The sequence below is a fragment of the Myodes glareolus genome, chromosome 10 (assembly GCF_982192425.1).
Source record: "Myodes glareolus chromosome 10, mMyoGla1.1, whole genome shotgun sequence".
NCBI lineage: Eukaryota > Metazoa > Chordata > Mammalia > Rodentia > Cricetidae > Myodes > Myodes glareolus.
The window spans coordinates 38,454,052-38,477,636 of NC_142035.1; the positions used below are offsets into that span (position 1 = coordinate 38,454,052).

Here is a 23,585-nt window from a genome sequence, read left to right on the forward strand (position 1 = left end):
CAAGACCATTGTCCCACAGCACTCTTTTGTCTTCTGGTATTTATGGCCTGGCTTTATGGTGGTTTGTATGACCTCTAATCTATCAGGGAGTCTCTCTCCTTGTTGGGATCTGGCTTTCTGGTGATTAGCTTGGCTTTTGTGCAGCTGTGGGTCTCTGTTCTTCTGCCTAATGTGGCCTGCACCCGAGCAGCAAAAGCCCAGAAAGGCACTTTTTATTAATCTGACCTATAGAAATCCAGTTGCTTTCAGCTAGTCCCTCATAATATTTTATAGTATATTTATCTCTTCTTATATATACTGATGTGACACTTTCCAGTCATGCACTATGCTCTTTATTGAGAGAGTCTGGGCCCATGTTTAGTACCTAATCTGTGTAATGATAATTAGCTAATTACTACATTTGTGCATTGTGGTTTTTATGGGTTTCATGAATTGTCTTAAAATGTTACATAGTTTATTAGGTTAAGAGAGTTTGAGATAACAGAACTTGAATCCTATAGTTGTCCATGTTATGTTAGAAATTTCTGGATTTCACCTGTATTATACTGTGTTTATACTCATCTAATCATTCATCACATGTCCATATATTTATTCAACAAGTGTGTATTGTTTGTTTGCTGATTGTCACATATGGAGTCAGAAAAACTATCATGTGAAAACTGAAAAACTTAACAACCAGGCATTACATGTTAAAGCAGTAGACAATTTTAAGGCCCAGAGAACAATTACACACAATGGAAAATGTCTTAAATAAAATATTCATTTTATCTCTAAAACTCACACAAGGAAGATTTTTTTTTGTTTATGCCTAGGATTTATTTCCCTTTTTTTTTTTTTTTTTTTTTTTTTTTTTTTTTTTTTTTTTTTTGAGGCAGGGACTCACACTGTTGCCTATGCTGGCCTGGAACTCACTATGTAGCCCAGGACGACTTCATTCTCATGACAATCCTTCTACTTCAGCTCTTGAATTACTGGGATTATGGGTGTGTGGTAACATGCCCAACATCGGTTATGTGTTTTTGTTTGTTTGTTTGTTTGTTTGTTTTTTTGTTAAGAAAAATCAATATTTGTCTTGATGTCATGCCTTACCTAGAATACCATCACTTGGGAGGCTAAGTGAGGAAGGTTGTGAGTTAAACCCAGCATGGGGTACATGGAGAGATCCTGTGTTACATACATTTTTTTGAAGGATACATACTAAGACACAGTAGGTTGAAGTTATATCATATTTTAGGTTTCTTTTATAATAATTGTGTGTTATACATCAGTAAAATTGACAAGATGTTTATAATTATTAAAGCAGACAGTAATACTCTGTTAATTTCATTGCTGTAACAAATGTCATAGACTAGATAGCTTAAAACGATAATGCATTTCTGACAGTTCTAAAGCTAAGGTGCATTAAGGTAAAGAAGTTAGCAGCTGTAGTGTGCAGTGAGGGTTTAGTTTTCCCAGCTGAGTCATATGGTGAGAAGACAGTGGAATCCACGGGACCCTCACCTGTTCAGTGCAGCTCTCTCGGGACCTAGTCAGTCACCCCTTCATAAGCCACACCTCCTAACACCATCCTAAAATGTTCAGAATTGGATTTCAGAATATGGATTTTGTCAGATTGGAGGACATAAATGTCAAATTGGTCATATATTTTTGAAATTTTCCTTTTTTTAGAAATTAAGAATCCTCAGCAGTTAACTCACTTGGGTAAAGTGCATGAGTCATTACATCCAAGTAAAAGTCCTGTATGGTAGTGCATGTGTGTAATCCCTTTGCTCAGGGAGTGGCACAGAAACAGCTGAATCCCTGGCTTGCTAACTAGCCAGTCTTCCTGAAATGGTGAGCTGGAGGTTCACTGAGAGACCTTAACTCAAAAATAGAAGATAGAAAAAGATAGAGAGACACCTGGCATCGACCTCTGGCTTCTTCATGTCTTTGCATGGGTGCATGAACACATACTATACACATCACACATATATCACAACATTTCACTTCCTACAGACATCTCACACACTGAATACCACATAGACATCACATATATTACACACATATTGCATACACATTACACACACTGCATCCATTACACACATATCACACACATTACAAATCACACACATTGCATACACATTATACATACCACACACATTACATATACTACACAATGCTACACACACATTATATATACATTACACAAACACCATATACACATATCACATACATTACATAGACCCCCACACACATCACACAATTACATACACATTGCATATATCATACATATTACATATATTCACATCATCCCCTACACAAATTCAGATTTTGTTAGTTTTGTGCATGTTCCTTGTGCCGTGAGCTCTTGCACTTTATATTCATGAGCTTTAAGTAAGTATTAAGTAGCCTGATTTGTCTTCAGCTATATGTGTTTATAATGCACAACGAAATGATAGACTTTTTTTTTAAAATTCAGTGCCTAGTATTTTCTCTCGTACCATTATTTTATTATTGAGAATTTTGTATATGAATATAATGTGTTTTGGTCTATTCTACCGTTCTCTCCCTTCCCTTGAACCCTTTTCCCCATTTCCTTCAATCTCACGTGTTTTCTTCTTTAAATTCACAGTGTCTACTTAATGCCTGGGTTATCTACTAGAACATGGATAGCCTGTCAGGGACTATAACCCTTTACAGAACTGACTTTCCCTTTCAAGAAGCTATCAGTTGGCAATAGCTTCTCAGCTAAGAGTGGAATTTTCTGATCACCTCCCCACTTTATTCTTGAATTTTGTCTGGCTTTATTTCATGAAGATCATGTGCATGTTGTCACAGTTGCTGTCTTTTCATATGTACAACTATCTGCTGTCTCCAGAAGACATTGTTTAGTTGTAGTCATCAGTACATCTGGCTCCTTATATTCCTTCCAGATGAATATGAGATGGTCCCTGAAACTTAAAAGAAGAGTATAATGTAGATGTTACATTTAGGGTTGAACACCTTGCTTTCTTGTAGTGTCTGCATGGCAACCAGTTGTGGGGTTATTCTGTTAATTGCCATCTATTGCAACAATAAGCTTTTCTGATGAGGGCTGAGCGGTGCACTTGCCCATGGGTATGGTGCCAAGTCTTTGAGTGTTGGTTTAGTGTTATGTTCATCTAGTAGAATATTCGTAGTAGGTTCTCTCTTAGGTCCCATGACCTACCTAATGTCAGGTTCGTGGCTTCAGTAACAGTGCTAACTAGACATGAGTTCTGACTTGTGTTTTGCAATGATTTTCATGACTAGTTTGACTGAAAATTGACTGGAGTAGGCTGGGGTGGGTGTATCCACGGCACAGAAACAGTATCAGGGAGGTCAGTGTAACTGGATAGTTGAGGTTTAGATGAAGGAAGGACAGTGGTGGGCATGTCTTACTGTAGTAGAGTTAATGTTTTCTAACGGGTTTGCACAAACCTCCTTTAAAAAGGAGATGCAGAACAAATCTCAAAGGAAGTTAGGGTTGGTACTTGCTGTTCTTAAAAGTGATTTTTTTAATTTATACATATTAGTATATATGTGTATGTATTGTTTTACATACATATAAATACTTTGCAGAAATTTTACATTGAAATGATATCAAAAACATTTATATGGCATTTCATGTGATGGTAAATTCCTAGACAACATTCGATGGTAAGCAAAGGCTACCTATTAGTATATTTTATAGTATCTATAAGTGACTTCTAAATATTAATATTTTAAAATGTCTAAAATGTTTAAGAATTATGTAGATGATATCAAAGTTTGAGACAAATTTTCATTTATTCCAGGCTGGCCTCAACTCACTAACTATGTGGATCAAGGGATCAAACTCAGAACTTCATGCATACTGGGTGTGCTAGTTAGGGTTACTACAGCTATGATGAAACACCATGACCAAGAGTAACTTGGTGAAGAAGGGTTTAAACTTCTACATCATAGTCTATTATCAAAGGATGTCCGACAGGAACTCACACAGGGCAGTAACCTGGAGGCAGTTGCAGAGGCCGTGCAGGAGTGCTGCTTACTGGCTTACTCTCTCTGTACTCAGCCTGCTTTTTTGTAGAGCCCAGGACTGCTAGCCCAGGGATGGCACCACCCATGATGGGCTGGGCCCTTCCCCATCAATTACTAATTAAGAAAATGCCCTCCAGGTTTGCCTATAGCCTGATCTTATGGAGGCATTTTTCTCAATGGTGGTTCCCTCCCCTTAGATGACAGCACAGCAGGCAAGCACTTTACTGAGCCACATTCTCATGCTCTACATAGGTTTTATTTATGTCAAAATTATGAATGGTGAAAGAATGAAAAATTAAGAACTGTACATCAAATAACAAAGATTCTAGACACTGAGGTTGAATCCTAGATGACTATCTGGAGTGTTACACTCCAGGTTCATCCCAGATTTCTGCCATGATCGCTTAATATTCACCATGTAGTTTACTTTTTTGCATTAATTGAAAGTCTTAAATCAAGTTCTCCCCCCCACCCTGGAGGAGGAAGTACTAAAGGTGGTATAATGATGGCTCAGATTTTACACTTAAGCTTTGTTTTAGTTTCTCTGATTTTCATGTGACAGCTTTTATTTGTAGTGACCACTGTTACATGAATTTGAAAATTTCTGTTGGCTGTTTCCTCTTTCTTTTTCAGTGTTCTCTCCATTCAAGTCTTTTGATTTTTCGAGCCAGGGTTTTTCTGTAGCTTTGGAGCCTGTTCCGGAACTAGCTCTTGTAGATCAGGCTGGCATCAAACTCACAGAGATCTGCCTGTCTCTGCCTCCCAAGTGCTGGGATTAAAGGCATGTGCCACCACCACCCTGCTCCATTGTAGTCTTAATGTAAAGAAAACGGTTACTGGAATTAATCTCTTTAACTATCCTTTGATAACATTTGTTATCTTTCAGGGTGCCTACTGAGATTTTTAGTATTTAATTTCTGCAGATTTTTAACTATCTCAGGCATTTTAAAGTATTCATAGAAAAGTGATTATTTGAATCACTTTTGTGGAAGCCATATAATTTCTAAACATGTGACCTTTTTGTATTATCAGATATTATTTGCTCTTTCTTTCTTTCTTTCTTTCTTTCTTTCTTTCTTTCTTTCTTTCTTTTTTTTTTTTTTGAGAAGGTTTCTCTGTATGTAGTCCTGGATGTTCTGGAACCTATTTTGTAGACCATGGTGACCTCGAACTCACAGAGTTGTGCTTAACTCTGCTTCCTGAGTGCTCTCATTAGAGGTGGCTCCACCACTGCCTAGCTCAAATATTGCTTTGTGGTAGTTATCATTGCATTGAAATGCTGAATTCCTGCTAGTGTTAGTGATAACTGAATATAAAGACTTTAATAGTTATTACTCTTGATGTTTGTTTTAATATAGTTTTGAAAGTTATTTTTACATATGTCTGTTTTTGTGGAAGTGCACATGAATCCAGGTCTCTTCAAACATCAGTAGATAGAGTCAGTTCTCTTAGAACTGGAGTTACAGGTGATCGAGAGCCTCTGAGCGTCGGTTCTGGGAAATGAGTGTGGGCCTCTGCGAAAGCAGAGGTATTCTTCTCCACTGATTTCTCCGCCCCTGCTCTTGAACTTTAATGTGGGAATGATTAGAACTGAAAAATAGAGAGTAGAAGCTAACAGCCAGGCACATGTTCAAGGGGTCCATTACTAGCTGGCTGGAATCTTTAAGTAGTAGGCTATGGAAGAAGATGAAGTGATTGTTGCAATTTGCTGCTTACAATCACTGTTTGCCTCATGAAATTACTTAAGAGAATAGGATTGTTACTTGTGTTGGCATGCTTTTTGAAGTCTTTGGAAATTAGTGTTTCATAAACCAGAAATGTCCTGTTCCCTTTTTTATATTAAAGATTGTACTATAAGACTGAAAAATCTCTTTTGGGATGTATTTCAGTATTTCCTCACTAGAGTGGAAATGACTGTGAGCATGCTATGTGCCTTCTTGCTGCATTGAACTTAGGGTGTCAGCATGCCAGTGGGTTTGTGTGTATCTAGTTCTAGACAAAAATAACAAGTCTGAAGACATTTGTTTAGACCCTTAAGCTGATTGAACAGATTGCATAAAATAAACGGTATGGGCATGTGGATCAAAGGAAGATCTTATTTTCCATAGGAAGTTACTTTCACTTTTTATTGTGTTAATATTTTTCCAATTTCTGCATTAGTCACTTCTAATGAGGAAAAATTTAAAAGAAACTTTGAGCATGCAGTTGTCTTATTTTGTGCCAACTCTAGAATTATTTGTATCTCTCAGACTATATATAATAATATATAATTGCCATGTGATATATTTCTATAACTTATTGACTGCAGAAGATGACACTATGTATTTTTAAAAGAATAACTTTTTTGTTGTTAGCTTTTTAGTTGGAGAAGGAGCCTACAGATGGGCAGTGGATCATGGGATACCCTCTTGCCCTCCTAGCATCATGACCACAAGTGAGTAAAACCTTCCTGAGTAAGCTGTGTGAACAACAAGCCTAAAGTGTTACATTACTTCTGTTCTTATGCACAGGTAGAACAGTTTCATGTTGAAATATTTAGAGGTAAAAGATAGGGCAAATTTACTGATTTTTTTCCCCCCATCATTTCTTTATTCTAGAGGTTTCTTCTTTGCTTTTTATTTTTAGTCAGTCTTACTCTGTAACCAAGGTTGGTGTGGGATTTACCATATAGCTCTGGCTGGCCCTGAACTTAAGGAAGTCCTCCTAATTGCCAGGGTTGCAGGCGTGAGTCACTATGCCAGGTCTGTGAAAGTATTCCTGAAGCCTCATTCTTAGGTGATGTATATGATTGTAAATAGCAAAGCAACAGTGCTCTCTTTGAAGGACAGGAGGATTCCTAACTGCTCTTGAGCTGAGGAAGGATTTCTTTTGGTTTTAGATTAGTTTATTTGTGTGTGTGTGGGTGTTTTGTTTGCATCTAAGTCTGTGCACCATGTGTGTACATTTGGCCAGAAAAGGGCATCAGTTCCCCTAGAAGTGGAGTTATGGCTGGTTGTAAGCTACCACTTGGTTGCTGGTATGGGACCTGGATCCTCAGGAAGAGCAGCAAAGGCTCTCCACTACTGAGCTATGTCTTCAGCCTCTTGTTTGTATTTAGAGTCAGGATTTCAGTCACTTTTTGCCTGAAGAAGGTCTGAAACTTACTATGAGCTCTTGTGGTTGAAATGAGAAGGGCCCCATCAGTGAGTACCTTTGATTGTTTAATTTAGGGGTTGTGACCTTAGGAAGAGGTCTGTCACTGGGAGTGGGTTTTGCGGTTTCAAAATCCCATGCCAGGGTCTGTTTTGCTGTCTCTTGGTCACCGTCTTGCTGATCAGATGTAAGCTCTTGGCTCCTGCTCTAGTGCCATGCATGCTTGTATTGCTGTATTCCCCACCATAATGGTCATGGACTAATAATATTCTGAAACTGTAGGCAAGCTCCCAGTTAAGCTCTTCTGAGTTGGGCACAGTGGTGCTCACCTTTGATCCCAGCACTTGGGAATCAGAGGCAGGTGGATCTCTGTGAGTTCAAGGCCATCCTGGTCTACAGAGCCAGTTCTAGGTCAGCCAGGGATATATAGAGAAATCCTATCTCAAAAAACTGGAAAAAAAAGCCTTCCTTCTCTAAGTTGCCTTGCCAGTGGTGTCTCTTAGCTACAACTGAGCAGTAACTAGAGTAGCTCGTGCTGGTCCTAAACTTGATTCTTCTACCTCTGCTGCCCAATTGCTTAGTTTATAGGCATAGGGCACAATGCCCCTGACCCTGAGGAATCAACAACAAAAATTTTAGGCCTGTATGAAAAAGATACACGAGTTAAAACTGAAAAACCTTATAAGTAAGACAATATTCAGTGAACTGACACATAGTTCAGTGTGAAGTAGTTTTGTTAAATTCGGAAACACAGCATATTAACATATTTTCTATCTCCCCCCCCCCACACTTGGTTTTTCGAGACAGGGTTTCTTTGTGTAATAGCCCTGGCTGTCCTGGAACCCACTCTGTAGACCAGGCTGGCCTCAAACTCACAGAGATCTGCCTGCCTCTGCCTCCCAAGTGCTGGGACTAAAGGCGTGTACCACCACCACCGCCCAGCCTGAAAAACGAAGTTTTCTATAGAGGCATATAAAGGTAATTTAAGCATTTAATTCAGTAGCAACAGCAAGCAATGATGAGTAGTTTGAAGTGAACTCACTCTTATCTGCTATACCTGGGAGGGGCACGAAAACACATTCTAAGAACAGTTCTGAGTTATAAAGAAACTGAGGTCATAAGACTCTGGTCTTGCTTTCTTGGATGTTCTCATAGGCACTCGGAATCCTTACTCGAGTACATTCCCGGACCTGTTCTGACATAGGTTGGTTTGGTGTGATTGATTCCTTCATTACCAGAAGATAAAAGCTGTGCTTTCTAACTATATGGTCTTAATTAATACTGAGTGAGTAATAATGATGTTGATAATAATAATAATTATAATGCATCAGTTATTTGTTTCATTGCTGTGACAAAATACCCACCAAAGCACATTTTGGAGGAAAAGGTTTATTTTGGCTTACAGTTGGTTCATAGTGCATCATGACATGGAAGGTATGATGACAGGAATAGGAAGTATCTGGTCATATTGTCACCCGGGTTAGGAAGCAGAGAGTAATGAATACTTACATTTAGATTGCTTTCCCTTTTTTTTTTCAGTCCAAAATTACAGTCCATGGAATGGTGCCACCCAAATCTAGGCTGGATCTTTCTATTTCATGTAACTTAATCTACACTGCTCCTCACAGACATACCCAAAGTGTTTTTATGGTGATTCTGAGTCCCATTAAGTTGACAGTAAAGATTAATCACAAATGGTAGTAGTAATCAATATGATAGGAAATATTAGCAAATACAGTGTGTGTATATATGTATATATATATAAAATAAAAGCATATTATTTAAACACTTATTTATTTTTTAAATTAAAAAATCATGACATACATGACATATCTTTATATATTTTATAAGGTACGTTTTGATGCTTTGATTCTGTATGCATTCTGTGGTGGTGAGATCAGGCTAATAGCTTATCGTGTGTGTGTGTGTGTGTGTGTGTGTGTGTGTGTGTGTGTATATACATGTGTGTGCGTGTGTGTGGTGCTTCCAGTGGGTTTTCTAGCAGTGTCTCAGGATGCCACTGTTAGAGCTGAGCTTCAAGTACACTCTTATTTTCAAATGTCTTTCATGTAGACTTTTTGTGATATCATCCACTTCTTCCTGTCTTCACCCCTAGCAGCCACTAATTTACTACCCATCAGTATAATTTTGTCATTTTAAGATTATTACATAACGCCACCAAATAAAGCCACTTACTGCCGTGCCTGATGACCTGAGGTTGATTACGTGGACCACATGGGGAAAGTAGAGAACCAACTCCTGGAATTTGTCCTCTGACCTCAATATATATGCCGTAACATGTCCATGCTACTGCACATACATTATTTTTTGTATTAGCTTTTTCTATTAATTTTTATGTGTTTGCCAGTGTTTGTTCCTCATTTCTTTTATTTATTTATTCCTTTAGCTTTTATTTGCTTGATAGTGAAATGATTTTCATCTCATTTTGTAAGCTATATATATAGTTTTTGATATTTTCTTTGAGGTTGTGGTTATTATGGAGGTTAAATTTAATACATTAAGATTATAATTTAATTGAATTTGTGCTATCTTCATGGGACCATATTAATAAGTTTCATTGTTGTGTACCTCTGTCACCATTCCCTTTTAGTTATTAATGTCACAAAATTTCATAATAGCCAATCATAGTTTAGCAAATACAGTGGGTGTCACCAAGACTGACAGTCTAATGTCCCAACTTGAGTCTCAGATACACATGTTGCATGGAAAGAACTGATTCCTGAGAGTTGTTTTTTGACCTCTGCACATGTCATGGCATGTGCACAAAGAAAAACACGCACTTGATTAGATGTAAAAAGCATACAAGTATAGAGTAGCCTATTTTATTCCTTAGTTCTATAAACAGCTAGATACAAAAATTAGAATAGAAATAGATTTTATAATTGTTCATTTATCTTTTAATCAGAGCTTTATTGTTGGGCGTGTCTTTTATGTGCTGCCTGGCATCCTTTGTTATTTTTGCTGATGTTTCTCTTTAGTCTTTATTGTAGGGTAGGTTTGGTGGTGATCACCTGGGTATGTTTTCCATTCTTTGGAACTACCTTAATCTAGCCCTCAGTTTTGAAATGTAGCTTGTCAGATTTGGGATTCATGGTTCACGCCCTTCTTTCAGTGCTATGAACCTGTGAATCCACAACTTGTGGCTTTAAAGATTTGGATGAGAAATCTGCTTATAATCCTTTGCTGATCCTTAGTCTATGGCTATTAACTTCTAAAGTCTCCGTCTTTGATCATTAAAAAGAAAAATCAAAATGTCAGAAATGGGCATAATGTTTGTATGTATTTCATGCATGTTTGCACTTCCTGAGGATGAAACCAGGCTGAGCAGCATGCTGGCCTCTGAAGACCTTAAACTTGTCAGAGTCTTCCCCGTTATTGTTCTGCATGTTTCAGTTCTAAGCTGCAGGTTCCTTATTGCTCCATGAAGCACCACATCTAGTTCTTATTTCCTGTCTTTGTGATATCTGGTCCTTTTCCAAATTCTCTTCCTTCTTACCTGTCTTAGTCTTCTTACACTTTCTAGCCTGTACTGACCAATACTGTCTTTTATTGATGACTTGTTTAACTTCACAAGTGAGCAAGAAAGAAAGCATGTTCATTTTGTCTTTTTTTGCTTGCTTATTTTATTAAACTGAAGCCTCCCATATCTTCCCATGGTGCAAGTGACAAACTTTCTTTTTCATGACTCAATAATATTCCATTATTTATATGTGCCACCTTTTTTTACACCTACTTTTATTTCTTGATGATTACCTTGCTTGATTTCATGTCTTTGTCTCTATTGCTGATGCTACAGTAAACAATGGAGTGCATTTATTTCTTTGATATAATGACTTCTTTCTTTTGGATATATACTGTATTATAAATAGGTTTGCTAGGCTATGTGGTAGTTATATTTTTAGAGGAAACTTTGCATTATTTTCTACAGTGACTGTTAATTTATGTTCTCACTGAAAAATGTTGGAGTTCCTCTCTCCTTTTCCTATTGACATTTGTTATTTCTGTTTCTTTGATAATAGCCATTATACTTGGGTGAGGTGACAGATAGCTCATTCTACTTCTGATTTGCTTTATCCTGATGGTTAGTGATACTATGCATTGTTTTGTATGTTTTGGGGCCTTTTGTATCTTTTCTTTGAGAAATACCTATTTAAGTTATTTGTCCCAAATCATTTGCCCATTTTAAAAACCAGTTACCTGTTTGTTTTTTTTTTTTTTGCTATTTGACTTTTATTTATTTTTTTTTTAAAGATTTATTTATTTATTTATTATGTATATAGCATTCCTTCCATGAATGCTTGCATGCCACAAGAGGGCACCAGATCTCATTATAGATGGCTGTGAGCCACCATGTGGTTGCTGGGAATTGAACTCAGGACCTCTGGAAGAATAGTCAGTGCTCTTAACCTCTGAGCCATCTCTCCAGCCCCAGCTATTTGACTTTTAAATTTGTTATATGCTCTAGATATTGACTTCTCACATTCTCTGTGTTGTCTACCCTGTTGATTGTTCCCTTCCCCTGTAGATGCTTACAAGTTTGTACTTTGATATAATAGTTTTATTCTCCTTTGTTGCCTGTGCTTTTGTGATCTTATCTAAACACTGACCTATATCATTGGCTTCAGTGTGTGTGTGTGTGTGTGTGTGTGTGTGTGTGTGTGTGTGTGAGAGAGAGAGAGAGAGAGAGAGAGAGGAAGAGAGAGAGAGAGAGAGAGAGAGAGAGATGTGTTAGTTGCTGGGCATTAAATACTAGTTTCTTGAGTTTCAGGTCTTGCATGTAGAGTTGTGATTTTTCCCTTTTATTGCAAATAGATTTTTTTTCACATAATATATTCTGATGATGATTTTCCCTTCCTCTACTCCCCCTATTTCCTCCCTAACTTCCCTCCCATCCAGTTCTGTTCTCTTTCTGTCTTTCATCAGAAAACAAACAATCTTGTAAGGGTTAGTAATAATAAAATAAAATGTAATAATATTATAAATATATTATATTATAAAATATAATAATATAATAAGGTAAAACAATAGCTAATATATTGAAATAGAAAAAAAAAACAAAACAGAAGGAAAAGTGCAGATGGACATTTCTTGTCCCATCTGCCCAGTCCCAAATAAACACACAGAGTCTTAAATAACTATAAATGCTTAGCCAATAGTTTAGGCTTATTACTATTTAGCTCTTTTAAAGTTTAACCCAAATTACTTTTTTTGCGGGGGGAGGGGGGTTTGAGACAGGGTTTCTCTGTGTAACAACAGCCCTAGCTGTCCTGAAACTAGCTCTTGTAGACCAGGCTGGCCTCAGACTCACAGAAATTCACCTGGCTTTGCCTCCCGAGTGCTGGGATTAACGGCCTGTCCCACCACTGCCTGGTTTAACTCATATTCTTTATTTACACTCTGCCACATGGCAGTACCTTTAATAGCATGGCATGATCATCTCCTGCTCCCTCTGAATCTGGCTTGTCACTGCTGACTCCGCCCTTTTCCTTCCCATCACTCTTAGTCTGGCCATCCTGCCTGGACTTCTGGCTGACTACTGGCCAATCAATGGTTTTTTAAACCAGTTTGAGTGACAAGTCTTTCCATGTACAAGAGGATTATTTCAAGCAGAAAAGAGTACAAGAAAAGGCAGAAGAAACAGGTAGAGATAGACACAGAGATCTGTTCATTCCCATACTTAGGAATTCCACTAAAGATACAATACTAGAAGCCATAATATATACGTAAAGGACCATATTTGTCTTTCTGGGCTTGGGTTAGCTCACTCAGGATGATTTTTCTAGTTCCATCTGTTTACCTGCAAATTTCATGTTGTGATGCATTTTGCATTGTGTTTTGTTTGTGTTGAGAGAAATAGTGTCAAATTCTTTTATTCTCTGTGTTTTTTGTACTTTCTCCCCAGCGTTATTCATTAGAGAATTCCATTAGGTATTCTTGGTACTTTTTTTGAAATTAACCTGATTGTAATTATACTGATCAGTTTCTGTGCTTTCTTACTGCTTCTTTGTGTGTGTCTTTGTGTGTGTTTGCTATTTTTTGTCACTAGCATCCTATTTTGGTTAATATGGTTTTGTAATGTATTTTTCAAGTGAGGTCATGTGATGCCTATAGCTTTGCCTTTGCTGATGATTGCTGGATCTGTGATGGTTACAGCTGAATTTTATAATTGCTCTCTCTATTTTTGTGAAGAATGTTTTTGGTGTTTTCATGTAGATGCCATGAAATCTATGGATTTGCTTATATATATATAAATAAAATATATATAAATATAAATTTATATATATTAAATTTAATATATATTTATTTTTATATATATTTATATATATAAAAAATATAAATATAAAAAATATAAATATATTTTTTTTCTTCTGGTTCTGTCCAGGACCCCAGACCATGCTGTGGTATACCAACATTCAGGGTGATTCCTCTCTCCAGTTGAAACTCTCTGGGAGTCCCCTCAGAGGTACAGCTAGGGGTATTTCCTTGGTGACTCTAAATGCAGTCCAGTTGACAGCAAAGATGAGGCATCATATACACCGAGGTCACTGTTTCCTCCCTTGGGTTATACAGATAACATGAATTCTCCAGTTCGCACTCATACTGTGAAAACTTTCTCTCCTTCAATCTAGATACAAGGTTAAGACTCGAAGCCTCATTTTGTTCTTTGTGGCAGCTAGCTTTTTTTTCGTGGGGTGTGTCAGCCTCCGGAATTCTCTCCTTTTCTTGTAGCGCTTCTCTAATATACTTTCTAGTGCCCTGTTCCCTAAGTTCATCTCTTAGGCATGCATGGAGATGGTCAAGGGTCTCCAGGTTCCCCGGGCCCTGTCTCCCTTCAGAACTCAGTTGTTTCTCTGATTTGATCTTTTCCTTAATTTTGTAAACTTGTACTGTTTGTTTTGTTTTCCAGTTTTGTCAGGGTACCTTGGAAAGACTTTGTAAAAGCAGCAGTTCAACAGTCTTAAGTGCTTTTTTTTTTTTCCTAAGAAGATGTTTCAAAATTATCTCTTTGGCCTTCTTACTCTAATAATTCTCAAGTATTATTTTTGTTTTTCTCTTTTGTAGGATTCAGCTTAGCTGCTTTTAAAAGGAACAAGAGGAAATTAGAACTGGCAGAAAGGGTGGAAACAGACTTCATCCAGCTAAAGAAAAGAAGACAATCAAGTACAAAGGTCAGAAGATGTCTGAAGTATTTGCTCATGCGTGGTAGTGATACTGCTGACCTGCCTTTAGAACAGTACAGTCCATTTGAAACATAACATATACCATATATGTATTTTAAAGCAGAGTAGAGCTGGTGGGGCTCATTAAGTAAATGTACCTACCACCAAGCCTGACAACCCCAGTTCCTTCCCCAGAACACTCATGGTAGAAGGAGAGAACTGACTTCTATAAGTTGTCCTCTGATCTTCACATGTGTGTTGTGGCATTCACTTGAGATTGTGCAGACATGCCTGCATATATAATACATGTATAAAAATGTAATTTAAAAAGTAATATTTGTGTTGGGTGTGGTGGCACATGCCTTTTTCCCAGCATTCAGGAGGCAGAGGCAGGTGGCTATCTTAGTTTAAGACCAGATCTACAGAGTAAGTTCCAGGACAACTAGGGCTACACAGAGAAACCCTGTCTTGAAAAGAAAAAGAAAAAAAGTAAAATTTGATTATGAAAAGAAACAAGTGAAATTATTTTAAAAATGTAAACAAAACAAATAGAATTAATTTTAATAGTGTATTTTAAGAGATCTTTGAAATCTTTTGAAAATAGCTTTTGAAATACAGTCAGTGGAAAATTAATAACGAACTATTGTAAAGTTTTGTTGAAGAATGGCAAGATGGTCTGGCATGTAAAGGCACTTGCTTTCCAGCCCGATGACCTGAATTTGATCCCCAGTGCCCACATTGTAGATGGGTAGAGCAGTCTTCTTAAAGTTGTCCTTTGACCTCCACATGTATGCTGTGGCATGTGTATCCAATCACATAAACATAAACACATAAATATATAAATGAATGCATGTAATAAAATTAACTGCTTAAAAATAAATTTACATATTTAGTTATTAGAATCATACTTTGTACTGGCCGAAAATGTTTCAAAGTGAAACTTAATTTAAATTGAATAAAATAAGAAATTTAGCTTTTCATTGCGCATTCTTTATTTCACTAGCTCAGTGGCTACCAAAATGCCATATGAATATTGTTTTGTTTGTTTTTCTGTACTTACTTACTTTTGAGAGTAGAGCGAAGCTGAAAACCTCAGTATTCTTCAGCCTGTGTCTTTAGGGCTAGCACACAGCTCCTGGTTGGTGTGTCACGTCACATCGTTCTTTGGTGCACCTGATCTCTATCTAGTCGTTCTGTCATGCCTCATAAACTCGTTCATGCTACCTGTCAAAGTTTTGTGTGCTTGCAGTTAAGTAAAAAACAATCCATCTTTCATAGTAATAGGCATTTTCTCAGTATGTTTCCTCGCAGGATAATTCATCCACTAATTTGGTTCAGTTCTGCTTGGATGTGTCACAATAATGGATTTTAGGAAACAAATGAATAAATTAATATGCAGATTTTGATGAAAGCAGGTGTAGTCTGGGTCCTCTATTTGTGTTTTTGCATCTTTTGTGATACCTGGGTAAACAGATTTAGGACTTTTTGCATTTTGAAAAAAGATATGAGTATCAGGAGGTTGAGTAGATAGATCACAGGCCATAGAGTATGACCTTGTCCCCAAAACAAAATGCATATAGTGGGCAGTTTCATCTGTTTTCCTAACTGTGTGAACTCTTGCAGCCCCAGTCGTATCAAGGCACAGAACATTTCAGGTTTTGTTGTCCTGTAGTTAACCCCAACCTAGTGGCCGTTCCTCCACTTTATCCCACCATAGATGTTTTGTGCTGCTGTCGTGTGGAATGTGCTCTCTTTTGTTTACTCTTTCACAGAATATTTTTAGATGTCCTGTTATTGGTCCCTTAAAACAAATAGGTAAAAATAAAACAGCACTAAGTAATATTTCCTAATGTACATAGACTATAATTTGCTTATACATTTCTCCTATTGCAGATTGGCTGTTTCTGGATGTTTACTATTAGGAATAATGCAGCTGTGAAATGTTTCCAGTTCCTTTCTGTGGTTATTAGTTTAGGGTTCTATGCATAGAAATGTCATTGTGTTTTACAGAGGCAGTTTTTAGCTGGTCATTACCAATTCAGGTCACTTTTTTTTTAATTCAGAAAATAATTGTGTGCCAGCTAAAAATAAAACAGAGCTGAAATTGCAGTCAGGATATAAAATAAATAATAATAATAATAAAGAAAACAGTGGTGAGCAAAATATTCTAGTGAGAGTTTATGTTTTAGTGAACAGAGATATAAAAACACATAAATAATTATGTTATTATTATGTTCTGTAATTTTTAATTCTTTTTTTAAAATTTATTTATTTATTATTTATACAATATTCCGTCTGCATGTATGCCTACAGGCCAGAAGAGGGCACCAGACCTCATTACAGATGGTTGTGAGCCACCATGTGGTTGCTGGGAATTGAACTCAGGACCTTTGGAAGAGCAGGCAATGCTCTTAACCACTGAGCCATCTCTCCAGCCCTGTAATTTTTAATTCTAATTTATTTATTTTATATGCTGACTGAAGTTTCCCCTCGCTCCTCCGCTTTCATTCCCCCCACAACCTACGCCTCCTCTGTTTCTGTTCAGAAAGGGGCAGACCTCCATGGTTATCAGCAAAGCATGGAGCATCAAGTCGCCATTAGACTAAGCACCTCTTCCTTGTTCTTAGACTGGGCAAGGTGATCCATTATGAGGATAGGTTACCAATGGCCTGCCAAAGCATTGGGGACAGATAGTCCCTACTCCCACTGTTACAAAGGAGTTCCACAAATACATCAAGCTACATAACTGTTGGATATATATAGAGGGCTTAGGTTGGTCCCATGCAGGCTTCCTGGTGTGTTGCTTCAGACTTTGTGAGTTCCTGTGAGCCAGGTTAGTTGTTTCTGTGGGTTTTCCTCCAGTATTCCTGACCCCTCTGGCTCCTACAATCTCTCCTCCCTCTCCTCAGCAGAACTCCCAAGTGTTCTCTAAATCTGCTTCCATCAGGCACTGGATGGAGGCTCTCAGCTGGTAACCAGGATAATCACCAATCTGATCACAGGGAATGGCTAGTTCAGGCTATGTATCAACCATTGCTAGGAGTCTTAGCTGGGGGTCATCCTTGTAGATTCGTGGAAGTTTCCTTGCACCAGGTTTCTATCTGACACTGAAATGTGCTCCCTTTCTAGTCATCTCTTAAAGTATTCTCGTCCTTCACACATCTCTCAACCCAATTCCTCAAGTTCCCATGCTCACCCTCCCCCAATCGACCCAGGAGAGCTTTCTTATTTCCTATTCTCAGGGAGATTCATGCATTTCCCCTGCTTGGGCCCTCTTGTTACCTAGCCTCTCTGGGTCTGTGGATTGGAGCATGGTTATCCTTTATACTTTATGGTTATTGTCCACTTATCAGTGAGTACATACCATGTTTGTCTTTCTTGGTCTTGGTTACCTCACTCAGAATGATTTTTTCTTTCTAGTTCCATCAATTTGCCTTCAAAGTTTCTGGTGTCATTGTTTTTAACAGCTGAGTAATATTCTATTTTGTAAATATACCATATTTTCTTTATCTGTTTTTCATTTGAGAGGCATCTCAGCTGTTTCTGGGTTCTGGCTATTACAAAGAAAGCTGTTATGAACATAGTTGACCAAGTGTCTTTTTGTAGTGTGATTGAGGATCTTTTCGGTATATGCCCAAGAATGGTATATAGCTGGGCCTTGAGGTAAATTGATTCCCAGTTTTCTGTGAAACTATCATATTAATTTCCAAAGTGGCTGGACAAGTTTACACTCCTATTAGCAATGGAAAAGTGTTCCCCTTGCTCAACATCCTCTCCAGCATAAGCTGTCATTTGTGTTTTTGATCTTAGCCATTCTAACAGGTGTAAGATGGGAATCTCAGAGTCATTTTGATTTACATTTCCCTGATGGCTAAGGATGATGAACATTTCTTTAAGTGTTTCTGTACCATTTGAGATTCTTCTGTTGAGAATTCTCTGTTTGGTCTGTACCTCATTTTTAAATTGCATTATTTGCTTTTTTGATGCCTACTTTTTTGAGTTCTTTATATATTTTGGAGATCATCTGCCAGAAGTGGGTTATATTTTATAATTGTTAAGGAGGAAAAGAAAGAACAAGATGGTATGATACAGTAGCCTGAATGTGAGAGTCTGAAGATAAGATTCCCTTCATTAGGGTGATCAACAGAGATTCCCTTGCACTGACATGTGAAAATTAAAAGTGAGGATTATCCTCTGCATGCTGTGAATATGTTTTATTACCATTGATTAACAAAGAAGCTGCTTTGACCTATGGCAGGGCAGAATATAGCCAGGTGGGAAATCCAAGCAGAGATAGAGGAGAAAAGAAGGCAGAGTCAGACAGATACCACGTAGCCTCCCAAGAAGCAAGAAATCACAACCCATGAGCCTCATGGTAAAATACAATATAGTAGAAATGGGTTAATTTAAGATGTAAGAGTTAGTTAATAAGAAGCCTGAACTAATAGGCCAAATATTATTATAATTAATATAGTTTTTGTGTGATTATTCGGGTCTTGGTGATCAGAAACAAAAGTACAGCCTTCACTTACAAGTGATTTTCTTTTATTACCAGACAGCAGAAGCATGTAATACTCAGAATGACCTGTATATACAGAGGCCATTGTGGGGGGTTGCCATAGTGAAGGAATGAAGAAAAGAGTCAGTGCGAGCAGCGGAGGGTGGTGTGGGATGAAGCTGAAGAGGCAGATGTGGACCAGATCCTTCAGAATGGAATGCTTGTGTAAGGAAGTTTCAGCTTTATCTCAAGAGCTCCCTTTTAGTGTGTTGTGCTCCTGTGTTCCTTTCAGCCAAATGTATCAGTATCCTCACTGTGCTCATTGCTTTTTACTATTAAAATTACATAGCCTGTTGTTTTATGTTGGACAAGAATAACGCATTTAAAAAGACAGTTGTCTGCTTGGAAACTAAGGATTGTTTGAATATTGAGTGCTCTACTGGAAAAGTTAATTGAAAAAGCAGAATTGACTTCTAAGACATTGTTTTATAATCATGTGTGAGCTAGAAAGATTGGGAACCATAAAATTTTATACATACTTTATTCAGAGTGTTTTGTTAGTTATCCTTATTTATTATTCACTTTACATAAGGTAAAACTCAAAATAATAGGGCATTTTATTCTGTTATTCAAGAAAAACAGTATGGAACATTGTCTGCAGACTTACATTCAAAGAAAAGGCTTTGGTTCTTTCAAAAGATCACGGCTATGCATGTATATGAGTGCTAGAGTGTTTACCTAAAATATAGAAGGCCCTGGGTTCAATTCTCAATACTATGAAAAATAGATTAAAACATTAACATATTGTTGAATTTTTCATCACCAGCAAAATGCCCAAAAAGATTTGCTTACAGGGAGACTTTCATTTGGGTTTCAGAGGTTTCATGTGGCCATTTGGACTTTTACTGTTATGCCTTTAATGAGGCAGTAAATCATGACTGTGGGTATGATAAAGGAAACTTGCTCATTCTATGGCCGCCAAGAAGCAAAGACAGAGAAAATGGGCTAAGGTCTCCATCTGCTCTTCAAGTGTGCTCTGCAGAGACTTTGTTTCTTCTTAGTGTTTTCTTCCCATCTCTTAATGGTTCTTTGACTTTGCCAGTAGAGCACCGGGCTAGCAACCAACTATGTGACACAAAAGGACATTATAACAAATAATAAATTTAAAAGTATGCACATCTACTTTTCCTAAGAGTATTTTCAACATTTGAAAATTGAAACCAGCCTGTCATTGTTACTATTGGAAAACTTGCTGTGATAGGTAGAAATATTAACAGTGAGTTGGTTATATGAGCAACTACATGTTTATGGACAGGAGTTTTATTTATGGGGTGGGTGGGAGAGTGATACCTATGATGAAATTGTTGACATCAAAAGGAATATATGTATGTGTTTGTATGTATATATATCCATATTAATGTACTCCCTGAAAAGTGAGACTATGTGAGAGATTTACATGTGAATCTCAAGCCAATTGAAGATGTAGAAACTGGGAGAACAAGGAACCCCCTGAATAATAATAAGAAGAAGGCACAGGTGAGGCAAAGGTACCAGGATGCATATAAAAGAGGGAGAAGGAGGGAGAAGAGAGAGCACTGAGGGAGGAACATTTTTTTCCAAGAAAGTCCATGCTGGGTCATATGGTCCTGAGGAGTGGCTGTTGGATTTGGCCTCTGGAGACTGTTCTGGATGGACCGTATTTGTGATGCAGTGTGTTAGAGATGAACATGGCATGGGTTGGTCAGGAAGAAAAAGGGTCAGTGTAACTCTTGAGAAGTTTTGTCACGGAGGTTAGAGAGACCATCGAGGAGGAGTTTTTGCCATGCTCATTAATTTCTGTGACTCAACTCAGTTTTGTGAGTTTAGTTTCTAGCTGTAGGGTTTTGTAAATTTTAAAGTCTCTGTAGTATTTAAAGTGAGAAATATAGGTTTTTAGGAATTATTTATTCTCAGTGATTGGTATTTCTGTTTTTTTCATCATTGCTTACTTATTTTTTTGTTACTTACATGGTAGAGACAGGAAAGATTTCTATTTAACTTATATTTTATTTTTAATTGTTGTAAAATAGCTTAATATAAAAATAGTAGTGAACACTTGACCCTGCCCTCTCTAGGTAGGCCCACTCTTGGTTTTTCTTCTGTCTCTTATTGTATATAGATACTCCATGTTTTCCATATTCTGAGACAAAAAGCAAAAAGTAATTGAGTCAGTACTAATCTTTATCACATCAGGGGGAAGGACCAGTTCTCTTGTAATGACATGATCAACTTATTGGTCTGTTGCTGAACTTGGCTCATGCCACAGGGAAACTGACTAAGTTATTCATGGCTGACAAGACCTTTGCATTTAGAAAACAGACATGGTGCACACCATAGTCTAGATTTCATAAATATCAATTTCAAACAGCTAGTCCTGGATGTGATTGGAAGGGATTCTTATTCTTAGAGTATTAAAAGAAGTTGGGGATACTGTTTGATCTCAACATTTTTGATGTTTCAGATCCCCCTTTTCCTTTTTCACAAGCATATTGCCTAAATAGTTTCCATCTCCTTTTCTTTAATAACAGATTTTGCAGTTGAATGTGTAGAGCTATTCCTTGCCTCATCCCACCACATGCATAAAGTAGTCTAAGCTTTTGGTTATTCTGTTGCCTTTTAGGTAAAGCAGTTTTTATGTAGGACAGTGTAGCAAATGATCGTCAGACCTTGCCCATTGTGCAAGCATGTTTTAGTGTTCAGTTTTTAACAAACAAATTTAGAAAAATAAGCACTGCTTTTTGTGCTTTCATACCATGTCGTGTGTTCAAAACCACTCTAAAGAGATGCTACAACATTTAATTTTGGTTCTTTAGCCACCACACAGGGACATTAAATTGGCCACATGTTTCAAAAAGGAAATGTTGGGACTTGCTTTGTGCGCTTCATATAAATATATTTTATTCTTTTGAAGTATATTGTGGGTAATGTTTTCCCCCTTTCCCCTCCATCTTGAAGTTATTATGTAAGTGCTTAACTGCATCATACTAAATCACTGTATTTTTTTGGGTGAGAGGTAGGTTAAGATCAAAGAAAACGAGTGCCCCCAAAACAACATATTTTCTTCAGATTGTTCCCTTTATACATGTCTGTGCATTTTGTGTTCAAGGAAGAGTGTCATATTATTTTCTTGAAATTTACTCACTTTGTATGATTTTTGTTTTTCAAGAAGATGGTTAATATGTGGGATTCTGAGGTAACAGAGTGTGTGCTTCTATCCTTTTGGAAAAAGGTGTTACATTGCACATTAGCTCTGTCAAATGGAAAATTCCTTCACTGAAGTGATTATCTTCCTTTTAAAATCATTGCCTAAGTGGTAGGTAATATATTAAAAAAATTGCAACAACCCCATATAAGAACATCTTTATTATTTGATGAGCCTACTCTGCAGGTTTTCTATGTTAATTGGTAGATAGGTCAGTCATTAAATCTGTTATTATATCATGTGTTTTTTGTTTTTGTTTTTTTTTACATAGGGTTTGGACCTGATGATCAATATTTTTCATTTTATTTTTTATTCTTTTATTTTTTTTACATGTATGCATTTATTGTGTGTGTGTTTGTGTGTGTGTGTGTGTTTTACGCGCGTGCATATGTATACCATGGCACGCTTGTGGAAGTCAGAGCACAGCTTGCAATATTCCATTCTCTCCTGGACTCTGGGACTAGAACTCAGGTAGTCAGGTTTAGTTGCAAGCACCTTTACCCACTGAGCCATCTTGCTGACTTGATGGTGATTCCTTAGTCTGTAGTTTGTGGTATCATATGGTAGGTCATCCAATTTTAAATCCTATACCTTTAACTGTAGTTAGTAGGATAGCTTTTACTTGTTTAAGGAAAAGCTTCTAAGTACATTTGTTCAGTTGTTATGGAGATTGGGCTTCTAACTAGAGCTAAGTCTTAAAACTGTAATTGTCTAAATATTAATTTATATAGACTGAAAATGATAGATAAGGCAAAACTGATGCAAGAGGCAATGTTAATAAATTTAACTGTTCCTTTATTTTGTAATGAGAGCAACTAGTGATATTTTTAAATATTTATTAAAAGTTAACATCAGATATTGTCAGTCTTGTAAATCTTTCCTCATAACAAAATGTATGTATTGTTAATTAACCAGAAACTTTGGCTAAACATTGAACCCCTTCCAACTATTCTTTCCTCTGTGGTGCAGTTGGCTTGTTGAACCATATGGCTACTGTGGTATAGATAATTCTGTTGAGGTTTTGTAGGTAACAAAGTTTGTCCAGATTCCCCTGTTTCTCCCATGAAGGGATTTTTTTTTTCCAGTGGATCTTAAATCTTACTGGCATAAGATCCAGCTGAGGATCTAAACATTATAGATTCTTAGACGCTCTACTATAGTTCAGTAAGCTAATGGGCCAACACTTGAGATTATTGCCTCTCTTTTTTTAAAAAATGTTTAAGTTAGCATGTAAAGTAATGGGTTTTGTTATGGCATATTCATATGCATATAATCATTAAAACAATTATTTATTGATTCTCTCTATGTATGTGTGGGATGGGATACACATGCCGTGGTCTATATGTGGAGGCTGAAGAAGAGCTTGTGAGAGTTGGTTCTCTCCTTCTAGCATGTGCATTCTCATGATCAGATTTTAGGATGGTCAGCTTAGTTATAAGTCTCTACCTACTGGTCATCATCAAAGCCCCATGGTGTCACTTTACTCAGTTCTTGTCATTCCCCACTTCTAGTG

General features: G+C 37.2%; 1 protein-coding gene across 5 annotated transcripts in view; it reads left to right on the plus strand.

Annotated features, from left to right (window-relative positions):
• The window catches only part of Tasp1 (taspase 1), a 234,580-nt gene that overhangs the window by 63,706 nt on the left and 147,289 nt on the right, over positions 1–23,585 (plus strand). For 4 of the 5 annotated variants that reach the window (XR_007236041.3, XM_048455440.3, XM_048455442.3 and 1 more), the window contains 3 exons: positions 6,375–6,454; positions 13,556–13,636; positions 14,236–14,342. Coding sequence is in view for 4 of the 5 variants with exons in the window: in XM_048455440.3 (XP_048311397.3) it covers positions 6,375–6,454; positions 13,556–13,636; positions 14,236–14,342 (268 nt within the window). In the remaining variant the exon portion in view is untranslated. The remainder of the gene's footprint in view (positions 1–6,374; positions 6,455–13,555; positions 13,637–14,235; positions 14,343–23,585) is intronic. The other variant, XM_048455441.3, reaches the window with a different exon arrangement.